Source organism: Opisthocomus hoazin, chromosome 16 (genome assembly GCF_030867145.1).
Source record: "Opisthocomus hoazin isolate bOpiHoa1 chromosome 16, bOpiHoa1.hap1, whole genome shotgun sequence".
Taxonomy (NCBI): Eukaryota; Metazoa; Chordata; class Aves; order Opisthocomiformes; family Opisthocomidae; genus Opisthocomus; species Opisthocomus hoazin.
In genome coordinates this window covers 14,283,913-14,303,205 of record NC_134429.1, presented here as the reverse complement: position 1 = coordinate 14,303,205, position 19,293 = coordinate 14,283,913, and the positions used below count along the sequence as shown (strand labels likewise).

The following is a 19,293-nucleotide window of genomic DNA, read 5'->3' as shown; positions in this document are numbered from 1 at the left end:
AACGATGCTTTTTAAAACTAAGGACCACCAGGCTTCCTCGGACACGTTCACACCAGGTCCGCCCACCTCAGGAGTTGCCATCAAGCGCGAGTCACCTTCCAGAGACGCCGAGACATGGGCACGTGCAGTCTTCAACACCGCGTGGGGAAGCACATCCAGACTTCTCACCTGCCAGCGTGTCTTACCTGGGGTAAACACCTCCATTGCGCTCACCTTCAGGAATAACCGCTCTCCTACGACACACTACAGCACCAGCTCCTTTTCACGTGGGGACAAGCCGCCCTAGGACAGCGATGGGCACAGGTTTGGGAGCTCTCCCGCTCTGCAACGTCACACATCTCCCTCTGCTTTCCACATACCGTCAGTGGGCAAGTACGCAGGTAGCCGGAGATGCTCGTTAGCCATTTGAGCATTTTTCGCTTCATTACTGCATGAGTCACGGCCGTTTCACTGTGGTCACTGCACTTCATGTCATTTTTTGCTCCTCTTGTCCCACATGAGACTCCCAGAAAGATTCTGCTTTCCCCAGTCTGCTTCATATCAAATGTGACTTTCTGTTGAAGAAGCTCCACGAATCTTCCCCTCCCAACTGCTCCGACAAGAAGCTTCACTTCCTAAACCCATTCTTCACCAGATTTGCTAAGACACCTGATAGGGTTGCATTTCTTCACCAGGGAGAGAGGACTTCATGCCTTGCTCCGGCTGCGGGCAGGCTCTTCGGGGCACCCGTGCCCGAGAGACACCTTCCAAGGAGCTGCACCACACTTCCAGCCCCACACCAGGAACCAGATGGGACCCAAATCCCTCCCTCTGGGGTATTATTCTTCAACTTTTTTTTTCCCCCTTCTCCTCAGTAACCGAGTCCCTTCTCTAATGAAGTCATTTCGCCCAGCTGAGGTCATGCCTTGGGGCACAGCAAGGTGAAATTCCTCTGATACAACCACAGAAATTACGAGACGCAATATGCAACAGCAACTCAGCAAGAGAAACGGTCACAGGGATTTGGAGCAGCGTCTCTTCTTTGTCTTCGTTACGGTCCCTTGCACTCGCCTTGTACCTTTCACCGACCGTAGCACCTAGCCAACCTCCGTGGGACAGGGGGTGCCTGCTGGGATATCAGCCTCGGACCAACAAAGCCACCTCCGCCCCGGCAGCCCAGAGGCAGCGGGCAGATTGGCCACGCCGACTTCGGCTACCAATTCGTGGGAGATCCCACTCTCTACCCACACTTTCCAAAAACAGACCATTTCATTTTCCACACTCACACGCAAACGCCATGTACACCTCATTTATTGAGAACAGGTCTGCCCGCGCCGCACGCTCGGCAGTCGTTTCACCCCGCACACCTCCCGGCCCCGGCGCTCGGGGCTCCCAAGCCCCTGCATCGATCCACTTCCCTCAACCGCGCCGTCCCTTCGCATCGGAGCACAGCACACGACAGAGGCCAGCGAGGCAAGAAATCCATCCTCTCCCTGAGGAGCGCAGGGCCACCAGCAAGCACGGACCTCGGCAGCCGTCGGGACTGGCCACGGGCCACCAGCCCGGCCCCAGACGGGAGCGAGGGAAAGCTGCAGTGCTGCTCTGGCGACGTGGTTTGCCTTCCTCTAAAAGAAAAAAGACACCAAAAAAAAACCCCAGCCACATTTCCCTTTTCCCCTTGGAAAATCCTCATTGGGTATCAGTTTTTTGGCTCGGAAGGGTCTTGCTGGCCCGAGGGGGAGAGGCGTGAGAAGACGCATGGGGTGGTCCTGATGTAAAACACCACAAATTACACTTTTGGTACTTGCAGCCTGCATTCCCTTCAGAGCAGCAGACCTCTGGGCATTCCAGTTGCTTTCCCCACCATCTTTTGTCAAACCCCGTCCTCGGGAATGCTTGTCTTGTCCCCGTGCCACAGCGCTACGCACCCATCGTGTCCTCCACATCGCAGCTTCCAGGGAGCCCTGACCGCTTCCGCACCCACAGAGCGAGCCCCTCTTGGTGTGTTTTTTTCAAACCCCCCCCCAGAAACCCCGGCGGCATCACAGATTCCTCTCTAAGTCTTTGGCTGGCTCTCTGGCGCTTTCTCCTGGATCTCCTCGTACTTGGGCGGAGGGGTCAGCGGCTCTATCGTGATAGGGGCCGTGCTGTTCGCCTCCGCGACGTTCAGCCTGATGTCCTTCAGGTGCAGCTTCTCCGACTTGATCCTCCGGACCTTCAGCGGCTTCAGGCGCTTGCTCAGGCGCGAGCTGTGCCGGCTGGGCTGCCGCTCCGTGCCGGGCTCCGCGCCGGCAGCTCCCGACGCCTGGGTGCTTTCGTCGAGCCCCGTCAGGGACTCGTAGGAGGGCAGGGAGATGCTGATCCTGTTGCTCCTGTCCAAGTCTCTGGGCTCAGAATAGCTTGTGTTCATCACCTCCTCGTAGCTGGGGACGTAGTACTGGGAAGACCTGTCTTCCTCCTCCTCTTCTTCACTAGAGGGGAAGAAACAAAGGCCATCATTAGCACATCCTCTCCGCTTCGCTGGGCACGGGGGGTGAGCAGGAGAGAATAACGCAAAACGACCCTAACATATTGCATCCACTTCTGCAGTACACGCCAGCTCCTTCCAGCCTGCCACAGCAGATCACCTCCCCGCCTGTTTTCAGGCACATTTTCATTTCCTCGTGACCTACGTCTGTCTTTGACCCCCGCTCCCTCGGCCCACAAACCCTCTTTCGATATTGCACAGCAGGACGTTCTTCCCCCGGCAGAACGCTGCCTTCTCCCCTCTCGACAATCAGTGAAATCACGTCTGAAAGGGACGTCACCCCCCCGTCTTTGCCACTCCGATGTCTCCGGGGTTGGGTGTCTACCCTGAGTTTTCCTACAACGAGCTTCGGCTCTGCAGTACATTCCCACCTATGGCACAGGTACCTGCACACGTACACTTGGCATCACTTTCGCAATACGAAGTTACCTTCACAATCTAAGAAGGAAATACGGTTTTCTGGGTGGATCTGCACGCAGAGTACTCCTCCGCAGTCGCCGCTGGCAGCAAACGCTCGCCGCATTCCCCAGGCGGCAGCTGGCAGAGCCATCGCCTCCTCCTGCCACCTCGCCCTCCACGTCGTCCCCCCGGCCTCTCTCGGCACAGGCACAGCCCGCACCCGGACCACGCTGATTCCCCGCACTGCCGAGACGGCCGGGGACTTCTCCTGCGCCCTGTGTTTGCTCAGACCGCGCCTGCTGCGGCAGCAGCCTTTGCTCTACTCGTTGGAGTTCCCCAAGCACACAGCAGAGCCCTGCAGACTTTCACCGGGTCTAAACTCCATGCCCAGCCGCTGCCTACCTCCGGCTGCGCTCAGCGAGACAGCGTCGTCCTGCATCCCCCGCTCCTCTCTCCCCGTAACCCCTCGCCCGCCTGCAGCAGCCATCTCGCTCCTCTGCGTTAACCATTAACCACGCTGCTGTGTGCCGACAAAGCCCGGAGCGGCACGGCTCGGCAGCGCTGCCTTGGCCGCGGCTCCATCCAGACCCCAGCTTACACACAAACAACGCTTCCCTCCGCGTGCACCACCACCAGTACAGCTGGAGTCGTTCCTTCCCCAACTCCACAACGTAGCTGAACCCTACAGACGTGCACGCCTTCGTTTTAGCAGGCGCTGCTATCGGCTTGCGCAGAATCCCAGCGTGGTGGGGGTTGGCAGGGACCTCTGTGGGTCACCCAGCCCAACCCCCTGCCCAAGCAGGGTCACCCAGAGCAGGCTGCACAGCACCGCGGCCAGGCGGGGCTGGAACATCTCCAGAGAAGGAGACTCCACAGCCTCCCTGGGCAGCCTGGGCCAGGGCTCCGTCACCCTCAGAGGGAAGAAGTTCTTCCTCATCTTCAGCTGGAGCTTCCTCTGGTTCCCTTTGTGCCTGTTGCCCCTTGTCCTATCACTGGGCACCACTGGAAAAAGCCTGGCCCCGTCCTCCTGACCCCCACCCTGCAGATATTCATAAGCATTTCTAAGGTCCTCTCCTTGCTCCTGCTCTCCTTGAGGCTGAATAACCACTCTAGGTCGCATTCTGACGCTCCATCCCGCTCCCTTTTTCCCCAACAGGGCTCACCTGTCCCCCTGCTGCGAGGGCTCTGCCGACGGCTGGTGCTGCACGCGAGCCATCTCCTCGCTGTGCCTCTTCTTGTCCCGGAGAGTCAGGCAGAGGGAGAGCAGCAGCAGCAGCAAGCCCGCTCCCACCAGCACGTACGCCACTGAGAAGGTCTTGCTCTTCAGAATGCCCCCGGTGCCGCGATCGGGCTTGCTGCTGTTCCCGGCGTAGATGGTGAGTTTTTCCTCAGGGCCGAAGCCGGGGACGAGGTTCCAGATGGCCATGATGACGCCCAGGACCAGCATCCCCAGCCCTATGGCCGTCAGGGCGTAGTGCGAGCCGTTGGCCCGGGACTGGGCCATCGCTCCCGCTGCTGGCTGGCCGGCCGGGCTGCCCCCACCTCACAGCATGGCTCGGGCCGGGGGGGCTGCGGGCCGGCTCGCATGCGTGCGGTCCCCTCCCCGGGCCGGCGGCGAGCTCTGGGAAGAGACGGAAAGCGACGGTTAGTGCACAGCGCGACGCAAAAGCCACGCAGCGACCGTTTCGGCAGCCACGATAACATATTTCATTCCATTCCTGCTGGAAATCGGACTTCACCGCACCGGCGGAGAGCGCCTCAGGACATGACACGGCGGTCGGCAGCGGGATCCTTGCCGGCCGCTCTCATCACGACCTGGGCAGCAGCGTCCATGCCAGGCTGGGTCTGCTGCCCTCCCTGCCACTTCCCGGCTCGCGGCACAGGACGGCAAGCAGGGCCGGTGACTCCCGCCTTTCTTCCTCCCGCCTTGGCAGGAAGCTTTCGTCCAGCTGCAGCACAACCGGCCGCACGACATGGCTCCCGGGCGCGACTCCCTCTCTGCTGAGCGGCCGCACCAATCCCGTACCAAAGGGCAAGGGGAGGCTCCTCTCCGGCTCTTCCCGAAACTCCTGCAGCGCCGCAGGAGCCACAGCCGAACATTCACGATGGTCCTAAAGCTCCACCTTCCTGAGCACCACGGGGTCCCGTCAAAGCGAGATTTACGTCTGATTTTGACCCTCGGCTGTAGCAGCCACAAACCCGAGGAACTAACCCGTTCACTAACATCTGCTGAGGCCTTAGATGGACCATCCTTAGGAGTGGGACAACAGCACCAAACCATAAAGCCTCCACGATACCTTTTCATGCTTAGAGAAATGCTCCCTGCTTCATGGAGCTGCGCTGCCTTAGACCAACCGCCGCCGCCAACGCTAACCAACCCGACGCCGCTCAGAAACATCTCGCCGGCTGGCCAGCTTCTCGCTTCCCCCTGTCCGCGACGCAGCAGGGCTGCTGGCGGCGCTGGCTGCCTGCCCTGCCGTGCCTCCCTGCCCGGAGAAGAGAAAGCAAAACCCCGCTCTCCCAGCCAGGCCGGCCCTGCGGCTTCCCCCCAGCGCTGCCTTGCTCCAAAACCAAGTCCTCGGCACAGCCCCTGCCTTGCTCCCGCCCAGCGCTCGCCCACCCTGGGGTGACGCGATTTCCCCGGCTGCAGCCTGCTGACCGCGGTGGGCTCGGGGCCGTCCGGGTGCGAAATGCTCCTCCACCGCCCCAGCTGAACGTCTGCGGCGTCGCCAGACCCTGATGCGCTCGCTTGCCAACAAAAACCCCGCGGAGCCGCATCTCCTGGCCGCTCGCCTGCCCGACCTCGGCTGGCGGAGACGGCGGCCGCGAGCGCAAGCCCTTCCTGCAGACCACGGGCGAGCAACTCACATCCCCGCAGCCAAGCTCCCCTGTCTCCGCCCGAGCGAGCCGTGCGGCAGCCTCCCAGCTTCACGCATGTGCCAACACCAGCGTGCAGCTGCGCAAACGTGCCGGGGTTTCCTCCTTTCCTCCCCAGCCCCGGCTTCCCGACGCTTGTTTGCGCTACGAGCCGCCCTCGGACAAGCTGCTGCTGCGTGCAGCCCCCGCGCACGCCCTCACCCGTTCAGCGCTCCCGAGCTTCACGTTTGCGTGTTCGGCTCGAGCGCAAGCCTCGTTCACGGGGTCAAGCGCCAGAATAAACCAGCATTCCCAGAAATCAGACCAGTTCCAGCTGCTTGCAGGAAAAGACACGCACGCGAGGCCCGGAGAGGAGGAATCTGCAGAGCAACATCCCCAGCGCAGCCCGCCTGCGCCCCGGCCCCGCGTCGGAGGCTCCCCGAGGGATGTCCTGGCCCCGTCACACGCGGTCCTGGCCCCGCATCGGGCTTGCCAGCGTTCGCGTGGATGCGGGCAAGGCGAAGCCTTCGCTCCCACGGTCCGTCCGGGGTCACTGGGCGGACGCGAGCTGCCGAGCCCTGCCCAAAGGGAGCTGCCGGCAGACATGCAGGGACAGGCTCGCTGCTCCCCGCGGCACGGCTCGGTGCCGTGTCCAGCCCCGCTGCCAGAGCCAGTGCCGCGCTGCTGCCGTGCCTGCCATCTGCTCCTCCGGCAAGGCGTCCTCTGCCCTCCGAACCCGCCGCTGGTCGGTCCCAGCAAGCAGCTGCCGAGGATGCGGCACACGCGATATCCAAAACATCCTCGCCAGCACCCCGAGATCAATCCCAACCCGGCAGCCCGTCCCACCTGAGCCATCTGGAGCCGGCGACCGCCGGTCCCTGCCCTCCTACACGAAGCCTTCGCTCTCTGCCTGCCAGCCCGTCCCCTGCCCATGGGCACCGAGCACGCTGCGGGCAGCAATGCCTGGGCAGAGCGCTGCCCGGTCCCACACTTCCCAACCAGACCCCTGAGCATCCCAAGACTCCCCCCGTTTCAGGACACCTTCCCCCCCACGAGGCGCCTGTCCCACTGCACTTCCACACACAGAATCACAGCATGGAGGGGTTGGCAGGGCCCTCTGTGGGTCCCCCAGCCCAACCCCCTGCCCAAGCAGGGTCACCCAGAGCAGGCTGCACAGCACCGTGGCCAGGCGGGGCTGGAATATCTCCAGAGAAGGAGACTCCACAGCCTCCCTGGGCAGCCTGGGCCAGGGCTCCGTCACCCTCAGAAGGAAGAAGTTCTTCCTCGCGTTCAGCTGGAGCTTCCTCTGCTGCCGTTTGTGCCCGTTGCCCCTTGTCCCGTCGCTGGGCACCACTGGAAAGAGTCTGGCCCCGTCCTCCTGACACCCACCCTGCAGATATTTAGAGGCATTTCGAAGGTCCCCTCTCAGCCTTCTCTTCTCCAGGCTGAACAAGCCCAGCTCCCTCAGCCTCTCCTCGTAGGAGAGATGCTCCAGGCCCCTCCTCATCCTTGTAGCCCTTCACTGGGCTCTCTCCAGTAGCTCCTCATCTTTCTGGAACTGGGGAGCCCAGCACGGGGCACAGCACTGCAGATGGGGCCTCACGAGGGCAGAGCAGAGGGGAAGGAGAACCTCCCTCGACCTGCTGCCCACACTCCTCTTGATGCACCCCAGGATCCCACTGGCCTTCTTGGCAGCCAGGGCACGCTGCTGGCTCATGGGCAACCTGCTGTCTACCAGCACACCCAGGTTCCTCTCCGCAGAGCTGCTCTCCAGCAGCTCTGCCCCAGCCTGTGCTGGTGCATGGAACGACACCTTCCCCCACGAGGCGCCTGTCCCACTGCACTTCCACACATGAGACCGCAGCATCGACACCAGCCCCTCGCTCCAAGGTCGCCCGCAGCTCTCCCTGCCCGAGACCTCACACACCAGGAGCACGACGTCTCGTCCAAATCCCCGCTAACAGACTGGAGCCCCTTCTTACGACAACGCCAAGCCAGCGCACATCGTGTCACCGTTACTGCAGCCACCGCCGCCCTGCTCTGACCCACCAGCCACCCTGCTTCTCCTTTCGGGTCTTCCAACCTTGGCTGTATGGGCGGCTCTGGGGTTTTTCCCTCACCCAGGTATTCAAACAGGCTCCCATCCCCATGCTCATTAGCAAGGCGTTTAACGTACGGACCTCGGCCAGCCCAGATTTCACTTGCAAAGTGCTTTGATGGGTTTGGGGCAGGGCAATCGCACTGCACGCGTGGCGGGCACAGGAAACACGTCGGGCTGGTAACGTTCACCCGCGGTGTCTAAACCTCCGTGCCCGATCCCCATCGCCCTGGCTTCCCTTGGCCACCTCAGCCCTGGAAGCGGACAGGATTTAAACTTCCACGTCGTCGCTGGGCCTGAAAGTTTGACGCAGATCCCTCGCAGTGCTGCCCTGCGGCCCGGGCAAATCGGATGAACGCAGGAGACTTGGCCTAGAAGTCTGCCTCTCCCTTGATTTAGCTCTTCTTTGGGCTTTCCAGAGCATGCTCCCATCGCTTTAGCAATAACCCCAGTGCCCTGACGTCAGCGGCCACAGCAGGGAGCTGCTGCTGGACAAGAGGCAATGGCCTCAGGTTGCGTCAGGGGAGATTCAGATTGGATATTGGGAAAAATGTCTTTACTGAAAGAGTGGTCAGGCCTTGGAACAGGCTGCCCAGGAAGGTGGTAGAGTCCTCATCCCTGGAGGGGTTCAACAAACATCTAGCTGTGGCACTTTGAGACATGGTTTAGCAGGCACGGGGGTGATGGGTTGACAGTGGACTTCATGATCTCAGAGGTCTTTTCCAACCTATGATTCCATGATAACTCACCCCAACAATCTCACTGTGGCTGATATCTCCAAGGAGGCATCCACTGCGGCCGCCCCGAGCACACACGCGCAGTGCCGCCCTCCCAGATCCAGCGACACAGACATGCCCTGCTCTGCCGTTGCACCAGTTTAATAATTCCCAAAGGATTTTTCCTCCATGAGTTCCCCCGATTCGTTACCAAAACCACTCCTACTGTGCACAGCCCCGAGCGCCCGACTCTTACTCACCCTTCCTACGCCGTGGCACAGCAGCCCGCTCTCTCCTTGCCCCGCGGCTCCCGTTGGCACCCTCACCGCTCCATCAGGCGGGTGAGCGGTGGCCGGGCACCCCAGGCCCCCTCCAGCCCCGCGGGCCCGTGGCATGGGGTCTCCCCTGCAGCCGGACCCACCTCCGTCCCCGTCCCACGCACGCCTGCGCTGGCAATGATTTACACCAGGATCTCCGAATCATTAAACTCCACCGGTGCGGCTGCAAAGCCCGGGGCACCTGCACCTCCTCCGCGCTCGGCCGGGCTACCCACGCCTCTCACCGGCTCCCCGCGGGCTGCCAGAGCCAAGGGACGCTTTGTGACTCCTCTTGGGACATTTCCAGCCGTTAAATCGGCACGGGAGGGCTCCGGATAAGCTCTTCCTCGAGCAGCGCACGCCAACGCGCCTAGATGCACCCTGAGGGCTTTTGGCACGGGTACCGAGGCGCGGCGGCAGCCGATAGCATCTGGTGGGAGACACCAGCCCTCCGCGGGGACGCAGACCCCCTGGAGAGAGTCAGCCCCGGATCGTGCTCCACATCTCGGTGCTCCCGGCGAAACGCCAACTGCGCCGCTGTGACTCACGAGGAAGCACGACAGCCATCGCCGCCCACGGTGGCCCCCATGCTCCTCTCCGCCCTCTGCAACCTTCGGATCTTTCCCCTCCCATGACATCACCTTCCCTCTCACGCTCCTGCAGCAACACCTTGGGCACGGGATCAGCGAGATGAGTCTGCGGTTCCGGGAACGGGTTAAACCCCGATGCAGTCACAGGGCACGGGACGAGCTCCCTCATCCTGAGCTCCAGGGCTTCCTCGCTCCCGAAGAGTCAGAGCAGACGCGTGGCTCACAGCCCACTGCTGCCAAGCAACACGTCCCCTTGCAGAGGCCCCACCTGGAGTACTGTGTCCAGTGCTGGGCTCCCCAGTTCCAGAAAGAGGAGGAGCTACTGAGGAGAGAGTCCAGTGGAGGGCTATGAGGATGAGGAGTGGACTGGAGCATCTCTCCTGCGAGGAAAGGCTGAGGGAGCTGGGCTTGTTCAGCCTGGAGAACAGAAGGCTCAGAGGGGACCTTAGAAATGCCTCTAAATATCTGCAGGGTGGGGGTCAGGAGGACGGGGCCAGACTCTGTTCAGTGGTGCCCAGCGACAGGACAAGGGGCAACGGGCACAAACTGAAGCAGAGGAAGCTGCAGCTGAACCCGAGGAAGAACTTCTTCCCTCTGAGGGTGACGGAGCCCTGGCCCAGGCTGCCCAGGGAGGCTGTGGAGTCTCCTTCTCTGGAGAGATTCCAGCCCCGCCTGGCCGCGGTGCTGTGCAGCCTGCTCTGGGTGACCCTGCTTGGGCAGGGGGTTGGGCTGGGTGACCCACAGAGGGCCCTGCCAACCCCCACCGTGCTGGGATTCCGTGAAAGCCAATGTGCAACTCCAGTGCCAGTCGTAACACACGAGACTAATTTTCGAGTGACTATCAGGCAAATTAAAAAAAGAAAATTTATCTAGTCTCCAAACATCCCAAGAGCCTGGAGCCCGGTGCACGTCACCTTCTATCTGATGACGGCAGCCACAGCTCTGCCTGTCTCCAAGCTGCTCCCAGGGCCAGCAGCGGTTCGGCCACCCCTTCCCAAACTACAGCCATGAGTTCCTCTGGCTCCTCTCAACAGCAATCCTCAACACCGGAGATCAGTTGCTCGTGCACGGGCTCCTCCCGAGAGCTTTGCAGCTTCTGGAGGTGGAGCGGGAAGTGCCGGGGCGTCTGGCCCCAGCCCTGGGTCAGGCGAGCCCCGAGGAGCTCAGAGATGGGGGTAACGCCACGCCAGGCTGGGCTTCCCCTCTCTGCCTGGCCCCCGCTCCAGGGGACAGCCAGCCCCACATCAGCTCCTCTGCAGCAGCGCCAGCCTCCTCATTAACAGCCTTCTCATTAACCACCTTCCCTGCTCATCGGTGACCGCGGCACATCCTCACGAGCTCACTCCTCCAGCGGCAGTCACCTTGCCCAGAGCCCTCGTCGCACAAGGGCTCGACCCCCCAGCAGCCCTAAACCCCACGCGGCGTCAGAAAACCCACAGGGCAGGACGCAGCTGATATCTGCCCTCCATTCTCGGGCCCTCCTCGCTGCCCACGTTCCGCCTTGCCCCAGCAGCAGCTTCTGGCCAGACGCAGCTCAGGGGCTGCGGGGACAGAAATACCCAGCTGAGCCGGGAAAAGCGGCATCGCTGCCGGTTCAGCCCACCCCTGTTCGTCCGGACAAACACCCAGCCCGTTGGATCGCGTCTTTCCAGGAAACCCGGAGGGACAGCCCCGGGCAGACGACCAGGGCTGTGCCACATCTGGCTGCTGATGCTTCCTGCCGAGAGCGCGCAGGAACGCACCCGCATGCATCGCTCTGGGCGCTCCTAGCAGACATTTTAAGCTATTTCACCATCTTTTCGTCTTTAATTTTATCTCCTCCTCGACCGCTCTCTCGCAGACAGCGCCAGGCGAGCAGCAGGGCTTGCTCACAGCTCCTCTCCCGCTTCAGACGGGAGCCCAGGGCCCCCGGCGCCGCGGCTTCCTGCAAAACAAGGGTGTCACGGGAAAGCCGAGGCTGCCCGGCCCACTCCCGGGATCGGGATGCTGGAATCCGCCCAGCCGGCCGCTGCGGCCGCGCTGACGGCTGCAGAACAGCAGCGACGGGGCTCACCAAACGCCCCGTTTGGCACAACGCGGCGCCCGGCCCTTCTCCAGCTGCCACCATCGCTGCGTCTGTCGTCGGCGGGCGATCGAGCTGCCGCCGGTCGCAGACCCAGCACAGATCGCACGAGCCGCAGTGACCGTTTACCCCGAGCCTTCGTCAGCGGCAGCCAGCCGCTAGCTGCAACCGTGCCATCGACGTGCGGGACCTGGCCTCCCGGACTCCTCTTCCCACAACTTCATTAGGGCCATCAGAGCAGTAACGCACTCGGAGCAAGAGTCCTTCTACATTTATATTTACGGCCATTACCATCTATTCCCGCAGATAACGCTGCCACAGCCACCGACACCGCGCCGGCACGGACCGCCAGCAGTGCCGGAGGTCGGCGAGCCCTCGCCGCGCCCCAGCCCGCCGTGCGAGCAGCACCCCGCGGCTTTTCCCCTGCCCAGCTTGCGCACGTAGCCAGTACAGCAGCTCGCCAGCCTATCGCCTCCCAGCCACGCTCTGCTACATCCGAGGTCTGGGGGGGTTTGGGGGGTTTGCCTCTCCCCAGGCTAGAAAAGGGAGTTGAGTTACCAGCCTACCCGGTGCGCCCAGGCCTGGGAAAGCACACCGGCCAGGGAAAATCCCAGCGCGCCCACCTCGTCTCCTTCCTGCTTTGCTTTGGACTCCGCTTTGCACCTCTGTGTTTGGTATTTTCCTTTTTTTGGATTTTTTCCTATCCTGCTGTTTCCTGCTGAGATCAAGCCATCCCTCCCAGCAACCTCCCCAGGGTTTTTGGCCCGTGCCCTCGCCCCGTCTCCGTGCCAGCCACCGCGCTCTCCTCCGGAGCCTTTCAGCCCTTGGAGCCATTACCCACCCCCCCTCGGATCTCTCCTGAAGCCAGCATTCCCGCTGTCTCCGAGCGCTTCCCAGTCCTCTGGAAGGGCTTTAGGCAGCTCCCGTCCTGCCGTGGGAGCCCCCCAAGCCCCATCTCCCCTCCCCGGTGCTCCCCGCGCCGCAAGCCACTACCGTGGGACGCCGCGCTGCCACCATCCTCATCCTCAGCCTGCGATTTCAGCAACACCCTTCGTCTCCCTGCGCCCTGACACAGCATCGCTTCTCCCGGCACTTTCCAAGCAGCCTTCTCCAAGCAGCAAGACCCGCCATGCCAGCCTGCTGCGGCGATACGGGCTGGGGGGGGGAATGGAGCCGGCCGGGCAGCCGAGCGACGCGCGGCATCCCGGCACGAAGCAGCAGCGTTCAGCGGGGCGGGCACAGGCAGTGGGACAGGGATGGAGGTTTGCCGGGGAATTATCTCGCTGCGTGCTGCCCGCACGACTCACGCAGGATTTTCAGCTGCTTCGGCCGAGCCTCCACACCAGTTTCTGCCGCAGAAACACAGCGGGAACACGAAAGGCGTTCGGGAGACGGGCACGTACCTGCGCTGCCGGAGGGATCCCTCCTCCAGAGCTCCAGCCGGGAGTGCCGGCAGACAGCCCTGCCTGGCCCTGGCCTCCCGGGATCTCTGCGGGAGCGCGGCTGCGGCAGCACCTTATGGCACCCGAGCTCCGCTGAGCATCGCCGAGACTCAGCTCTCCTCAGGGCACCGACGGCCAAACATTCCTCCTCCTTCCCCCGGCGCTTCTCTCCCCGAGGATTCTCCCGTCACTGTAATTACCCACCTCACTGTAATTACCCACCGACACCATCAAAGGCACCTCGCATACTTCCGAGTCATTACAGCGGAGGGCTGGGTCACCAGCCCCACACCCACGCGTTCCTCGTTGGCACCCGGGAGGTTTCCCTTTCCGGCTGTCACACCGGGACGTCCAGGGTCTCGGATGGCTGCAGGGTGCTCGGCTGCGTCCCAAAGGGATGCACTGCTGCTGCACCCATCGAGCGGTGGCCCAGGTCCGTGCCGGAGGAGCTTTAAGTAACCCAAAAGCCCACCAGCAGCTGAAAGCCGGGACCCCACCGCCTGGCGCAGCTTCGTCTCAGCCGCGCTCCACCACGCGAAGCCCAGCGCAGACTGCCTCACGGGGGACGCGGTCGCAGAGCCACCCATCTCTGCTCACACGGCCCTGCTTCCCAGCTCACCCAGCTCGCCCGCACCGCATCCCCTCCGCAACGATGTCTTTGCAGCCCGCAGGTTTGGGACCCGCTGCCGACGGCAGGCGCTGCTCCCCTGAGCCCAGGGAGCTTCGCAGGGTGCAGAGGACCCTCGGCACGGGTTTCCCTCGCGTGCAACCTCCGCAGCAGCAAGGCACCTCGATGTGCTTTCATCACACCGGCGCTGGGCGTGCCGCGCTCCCCGAGACAGCCCGCTTTGAGGTCAATATGGGGAAGACGCACGCTGGGATTGCACCCAATGCACGCACAAACACGCAGAGCTGGCTCAGCGGATAAAAAAAGCCACCCAGGCTAAGCTGACGGCAATCGAGTCATTCAAACCAGCCCCCGGCAGTTACGAGTCGCAGCCTGGCGAGGGGCTGTGACAGAGGCCACGCTCCGCGCAGGTGGAGCAGGGCTGGCAGGCTCCCTCCCCTCCCAGCCGCCGGCACCAGACGACCGAAACTCGCAGCCCCCCAGAAACACCCGCCTGATGGGGTTTCCCACCCGACCTCGCCTTCCGAACCCAAGGACACGGCGCTTCTCCCCAGGCTCATCAAGACAACGCAGGAACCGATCCTGGCGGCAGGCAGAGATAGGAACTTCCAGGAATAACCGTGACCGCCACCGGCCGTATCCCCGAACCGGGAGGGTGCGTGCCGAGCCGGTGCGCGCCCAGGCTGACTAACCACGCACGCCGGGGGCTGCGGCTGCACCGCCTGCACAACGCCCGCTGCTGTCACCAACTCGAGTTCTCGGGGGCATTTCTTTCCCAACCAACACTTGGGAGACGGTTGCAGATTTGCTGCAGCCCTCCAAAGCTCCAAGCCACTCTTTCCTTGGTGGTTCTCCTTCCCCTCTACACTGCCCTGGTGAAGCCTCATCTAGAGTACTCTGTCCATTTCTGGGCTCCCCAGTTCAAGAAAGATGAGGAGCTACTGGAGAGAGCCCAGCGGAGGGCTACGAGGATGAGGAGGGGCCTGGAGCATCTCTCCTGCAAGGAGAGGCTGAGGGAGCTGGGCTTGTTCAGCCTGGAGAAGAGAAGGCTCAGAGGGGACCTAAGATATACTTACAAATACCTGCAGGGTGGGTGTCAGGAAGATGGGGCCAAGCTCTTTTCAGTGGTGCCCAGCGACGGGCAGAAACTGAAGCAGAGGAAGCTCCAGCTGAACCCGAGGAAGAACTTCTTCCCTCTGAGGGTGACGGAGCCCTGGCCCAGGCTGCCCAGGGAGGCTGTGGAGTCTCCTTCTCTGGAGATATTCCAGCCCCGCCTGGCCGCGGTGCTGTGCAGCCTGCTCTGGGTGACCCTGCTTGGGCAGGGGGTTGGGCTGGGGGACCCACAGAGGGCCCTGCCAGCCCCGACCACTCTGTGATTCTGTAACAGCACGATAGGAAGCAGCGAACCCCCGGCGAGCGGTGTCCAGTTCGTACACCGCCCGGCACAGACCTGCCCTGGGCAGCTTTCCTTCTCTTTGTTTGCTTTCCAAACAGCCTCGCGCACGCAGCGTCCCTTGCACCGTCCCAGGGGCTGACGTCTTCGAGCAGCGGCCTCGTGATCCGCGACTCCCCTGCCACGCTGCCGTCCGTCGGAACCGCGCAGGCACGGGGGGGTTTGGTGCGGGGCTCGTCTCACGCCCCCTGCTTCTCTCGACCCAGGATAGCTGCTCTTAGCAAGGTCACCCTGATGCCCACCGGCGCTGACGAGGTGCCCCGAGCCCACAAGTCACAGACGGGTGATGGCAGGAATGGACCCCCACAACACCCCCGCTCCCCAAACCCCGACGCCCCAACTCCCCAGAGCCCCTCGCCCACACCCTGGCTTGGGGACGTCTCCCCTGCAGCCTCCCCCAGGGCTGCTTCCACCTCTCCGAGCCCGGGCTGAGCTCTGGCCAGCGGCCCCCCGCTCCGCTCTGAGCCCCCCCACGCCTGGCGGCTCCCACCCCAGTACGGTGCTGGGGGCCTGGCCGGGTGCGAGCGCTGCGGGACCAAACCCAGCCGGGTCCTGTCCCCCGCCCCGGGACTGAGCCCAGCCCGTCCCTTGTCCCAGGTCTAAGCTTGACCCAGTCGAACCCCTGCCCTGGGCGCTGCGGGACCCAGCCCAGCCCGACACGGCCGTGGTTCCGACCTGCTCCCGGTCCCTGGAATGACAGTATAAAGCCCAGCCGACCTGGCTGTGCTTCCAACCCGCTCCCAGTCCCTGGATTGACGGGATGGAGCCCAGCCTGACTCGGCCGTGGCTGTGACCCCCTCCCGGTCCCCGGAACGACAGGATAAAGCCCAGCCCGACCCAGCCGTGGTTCCGCCCCGCTCCCGGTCCTTGTCCCGGTCCCCGGCATGACCGGACTGAGCCCAGCCCGACCCGGTCGTGGCTGTGACCCCCTCCCGGTCCCCGGCACTGCGGGACCGAGCCCAGCCCGACTCAGCCGTGGCTCCGACCACCTCCCGGTCCCAGTCCCGGTCCCCAGCCCGCGCTCCCCCGGCCCAGCCCCCTGCTGCCCTGCCCGGTCGCGGCGGGTCCCAGCGCCGCGGTCCCGTCCCCCCCCCACGTACCCCCCGTAGCTCCGGTACCTCCCGGCGCGGCCGCAGAGGGTCCGTCCCGCCCGGCCCTGCCCTCCCGGGGCGGCGCTTGCAGGGCCCGGGCGCGGCCCCGGCGGGGGGGGGGGGGGGGCCAGCGCTCCCCGGCTGCGGCGGGCACCGAGGGACCGGGGAGGGGCAGGGAGACCCCCAAACACCCGCGGGGGTCCCCGGGCCGGCCGTGGGCCATTACTGACCCGACCCGGGCCGACCCAGCGGGGGTCGCCTGGAAGCTCTTCACAGAATCCCAGCATGGTGGGGTTGGCAGGGCCCTCTGGGGTCCCCCAGCCCAACCCCCTGCCCAAGCAGGGTCACCCAGAGCAGGCTGCACAGCACCGCGGCCAGGCGGGGCTGGAATCTCTCCAGAGAAGGAGACTCCACAGCCTCCCTGGGCAGCCTGGGCCAGGGCTCCGTCACCCTCAGAGGGAAGAAGTTCTTCCTCGCGTTCAGCTGGAGCTTCCTCTGCTTCAGTTTGTGCCCGTTGCCCCTTGTCCTGTCGCTGGGCACCACTGAACAGAGTCTGGCCCCATCCTCCTGACGCCCACCCTGCAGATATTTAGAGGCATTTCTAAGGTCCCCTCTGAGCCTTCTCTTCTCCAGGCTGAACAAGCCCAGCTCCCTCAGCCTCTCCTCGTAGGAGAGATGCTCCAGTCCCCTCCTCATCCTCGTAGCCCTCCGCTGGGCTCTCTCCAGTAGCTCCTCATCTTTCTGGAACTGGGGAGCCCAGAACTGGACACAGCACTGCAGATGGGGCCTCACCAGGGCAGAGCAGAGGGGGAGGAGAACCTCCCTCGCCCTGCTGCCCACACTCCTCTTGATGCGCCCCAGGATCCCAAGGGCCTTCTTGGCAACAAGGGCCTTCCCATCACCCGTCCCTGGGGTCCCAATTCCCACCATCCATCATGCGCTATATAAAAACATACAGGTTTTCCCGCACCTCATCCCAGGCACAGGTCACAGCTGGGGCTGCCAGTTGCATCGCCTGCTCCAAGCAGGGTCCGGTGCAGCGCTCCAGGCGGCACAGCCCTCATTTCCAGTTTAAAAACCAGCTTGCAAGGAATCTGCGTTACGAAAACCCGCTCGTCCCGACGAGCAGAGCTTTTCCTCAAGTGAGCCATTCTAGGCGCCGTTTGCGTAAGTCTGGTTTCGAACAACCACAACCGCTCGTGCTCACCGCCCCGTTGCACCGGGCAAAGCCAACACCCCCACAACACCGGGCTGGGGTTCCCAGTGAGACTGGGAAGTGCCTTTCTCCGGCTGCTGCCATCTGTACACGCTCCCAGTTAACCACTCACTCACTGGGAAGAGTATCTGCAGGGTGGGTGTCAGGAGGACGGGGCCAGACTCTTTCCAGTGGTGCCCAGCGACGGGACAAGGGGCAACGGGCACAAACTGAAGCAGAGGAAGCTCCAGCTGAACCCGAGGAAGAACTTCTTCCCTCTGAGGGTGACAGAGCCCTGGCCCAGGCTGCCCAGGGAGGCTGTGGAGTCTCCTCTGGAGAGATTCCAACCCCGCCTGGCCACGGTGCTGTGCAGCCTGCTCTGGGTGACCCTGCTTGGGCAGGGGGTTGGGCTGGGTGACCCACAGAGGGCCCTGCCAACCCCCACCACGCTGGGATTCTGTGATTCCGTTCTGGGCACGGCCCTCACCAGGGCTTACCCTCGGAACCAGGCAGTGCCGTGACTTCCAGGCTGAACCGCAGGGACCAACCCGCCAGCTCCTGCCCCCGCTTGGGCAGGACTTTACTAATGAACAATTAACAGCCGCAGTTCTGCACGGGGTCACGGGCTGCTCCGGGGTGTGGAAGCAGGGAACCTCTGCGCGTTTCCGTGCCTATCTGTGAGGCGACTAAGCAATCTTTCCCCACAATTTACGTAAAACCCTTACGGAATTGGGAGCGCGCTCCCCGAGCGGTGGCACGGCGGCTGCGGCTGGAGGCTGCCCATCGGCACAGGCCGCAGCTGGCTGTGGGCAAACCCTGCCGTAATCAACGCCGTCTCCGGTGTCACCTCTCCCCGACCGCCATCCCAGCAGCGACTGGGACTTGCGCTTTTGCTGGCCCTTCTCACAGCCTTGATGCTGAACCCCACCAATGACTCCAGTTCTGCTGGAGGTGATGCTCAGGGTGGGTTTTTCCCAATCCCGAGTGAAAAAGCCGCGTTGCCGCACTCTCTGGACCAGCCACTGCAGTTTTTCTCGTCGCTTCAGCCCCGCAAGCCCTCACAAAGGCAAAAGCCATCACGAACCCAACGCACCTTGTCACATGCCCGCACGTGAATCAGCGCGCCGCAGCCCTGCCTCGGGGGCACCAGTGCTGGGGATGCCGGGTCTCAAACTCCCGTTTCCCCATGTCTCTTCCCACCAGCTCGATCCCGTTCGGAGCCGATGGTATTTTCCACTGACTCACCTGCCGCGGCTCCTCCTCCCGGTGCCCTTCCCCGCTCTATCACGGTACCTTCCTTCTCTAATCAAAGGCCAACTTCGAGAAGCGTGCTAGAAATAAAAGAAAGAACATTATTCAGTATACCTGCGTATGTTTTTTTTTTTCTCCTGGTACGGATTGTTTTGCATTTCCAGGCTTGGCCACCCGCTCAGGCAAATTCCTCCCTGCCCCCTCCCCTCCCCGCAGCACCTTTCCGTATCAAACACAAACCGGCCGTCGCCAGCCGCTCCGGCAGTCGGCAGCTACAGCAGGGAACTGTCTTCTCCGCAGCAAAATGGGCAGAAAAGGCACCTTGCACGGTGACTGTCACCGATCCCGCGCGGGGAGAGCCCGGCCCGAGACGGAGAAAGGTTGTCCACCCTGGCGAGGGGCCCTGGAGACCGCCCGCCCGCACAGAGGGGACATTCATCGAGCGGCTCCTCATGCTCCTGCTCCGCAGAGCTGAGTATCGGCCACAAACGGCCTTTTCTGCGGCAGCAGGGCTGGGTGAGCTGGAGAAACGCGGTTCGTGCGCCCGCACGCTCGAGCCATTCCAGCTCGCCCTTCGCTCAGTCGCTCCCTTTGGAGCCGGTTTCTTTCCCCTCACCCCTCATGCTGTTGACCCGGGCTGGTTTGCCCATCGTTACGCAAAGGGTGGGCGCTCTCAGCCCTCGAAGGGC

At 63.2% G+C, this 19,293-nt stretch overlaps 1 protein-coding gene across 9 annotated transcripts; it reads right to left on the bottom strand.

The window, feature by feature from the left end:
- Positions 1 to 1,280: 1,280 nt before the first annotated feature.
- Positions 1,281 to 18,624, bottom strand: TMEM51 (transmembrane protein 51). Of its 9 annotated transcripts, none has more exons than XM_075437348.1 (3): positions 18,599 to 18,624; positions 4,069 to 4,526; positions 1,281 to 2,450 (listed from the first exon to the last, which is right to left on the bottom strand). In XM_075437348.1, exons 2-3 carry the CDS (start codon positions 4,407 to 4,409, stop codon positions 2,036 to 2,038), a joined length of 756 nt encoding a protein of 251 aa, XP_075293463.1. In that variant the 5' UTR covers positions 4,410 to 4,526; positions 18,599 to 18,624; the 3' UTR covers positions 1,281 to 2,035. The 9 variants fall into 9 exon arrangements, with proteins under 9 accessions (XP_075293463.1, XP_075293458.1, XP_075293461.1 ...); XM_075437343.1 differs by lacking the exon at positions 18,599 to 18,624 and adding an exon at positions 16,168 to 16,235; XM_075437346.1 differs by lacking the exon at positions 18,599 to 18,624 and adding an exon at positions 16,186 to 16,234.
- Between the last annotated feature and the right edge of the window lie 669 nt (positions 18,625 to 19,293).

What these genes read in the sequence shown, in the direction of transcription:
- TMEM51 (XM_075437348.1), bottom strand. Translation starts at nt 4,409, where the DNA reads ATGGCCCAGTCCCGGGCCAACGGCTCGCACTACGCCCTGACGGCCATA. An exon ending in CCCTCGCAGCAGGGGGACAG is followed by an intron (nt 2,451 to 4,068) that starts GTGAGCCCTGTT and finishes CTTCCCCTCTAG; the next exon opens with TGAAGAAGAGGAGGAGGAAG.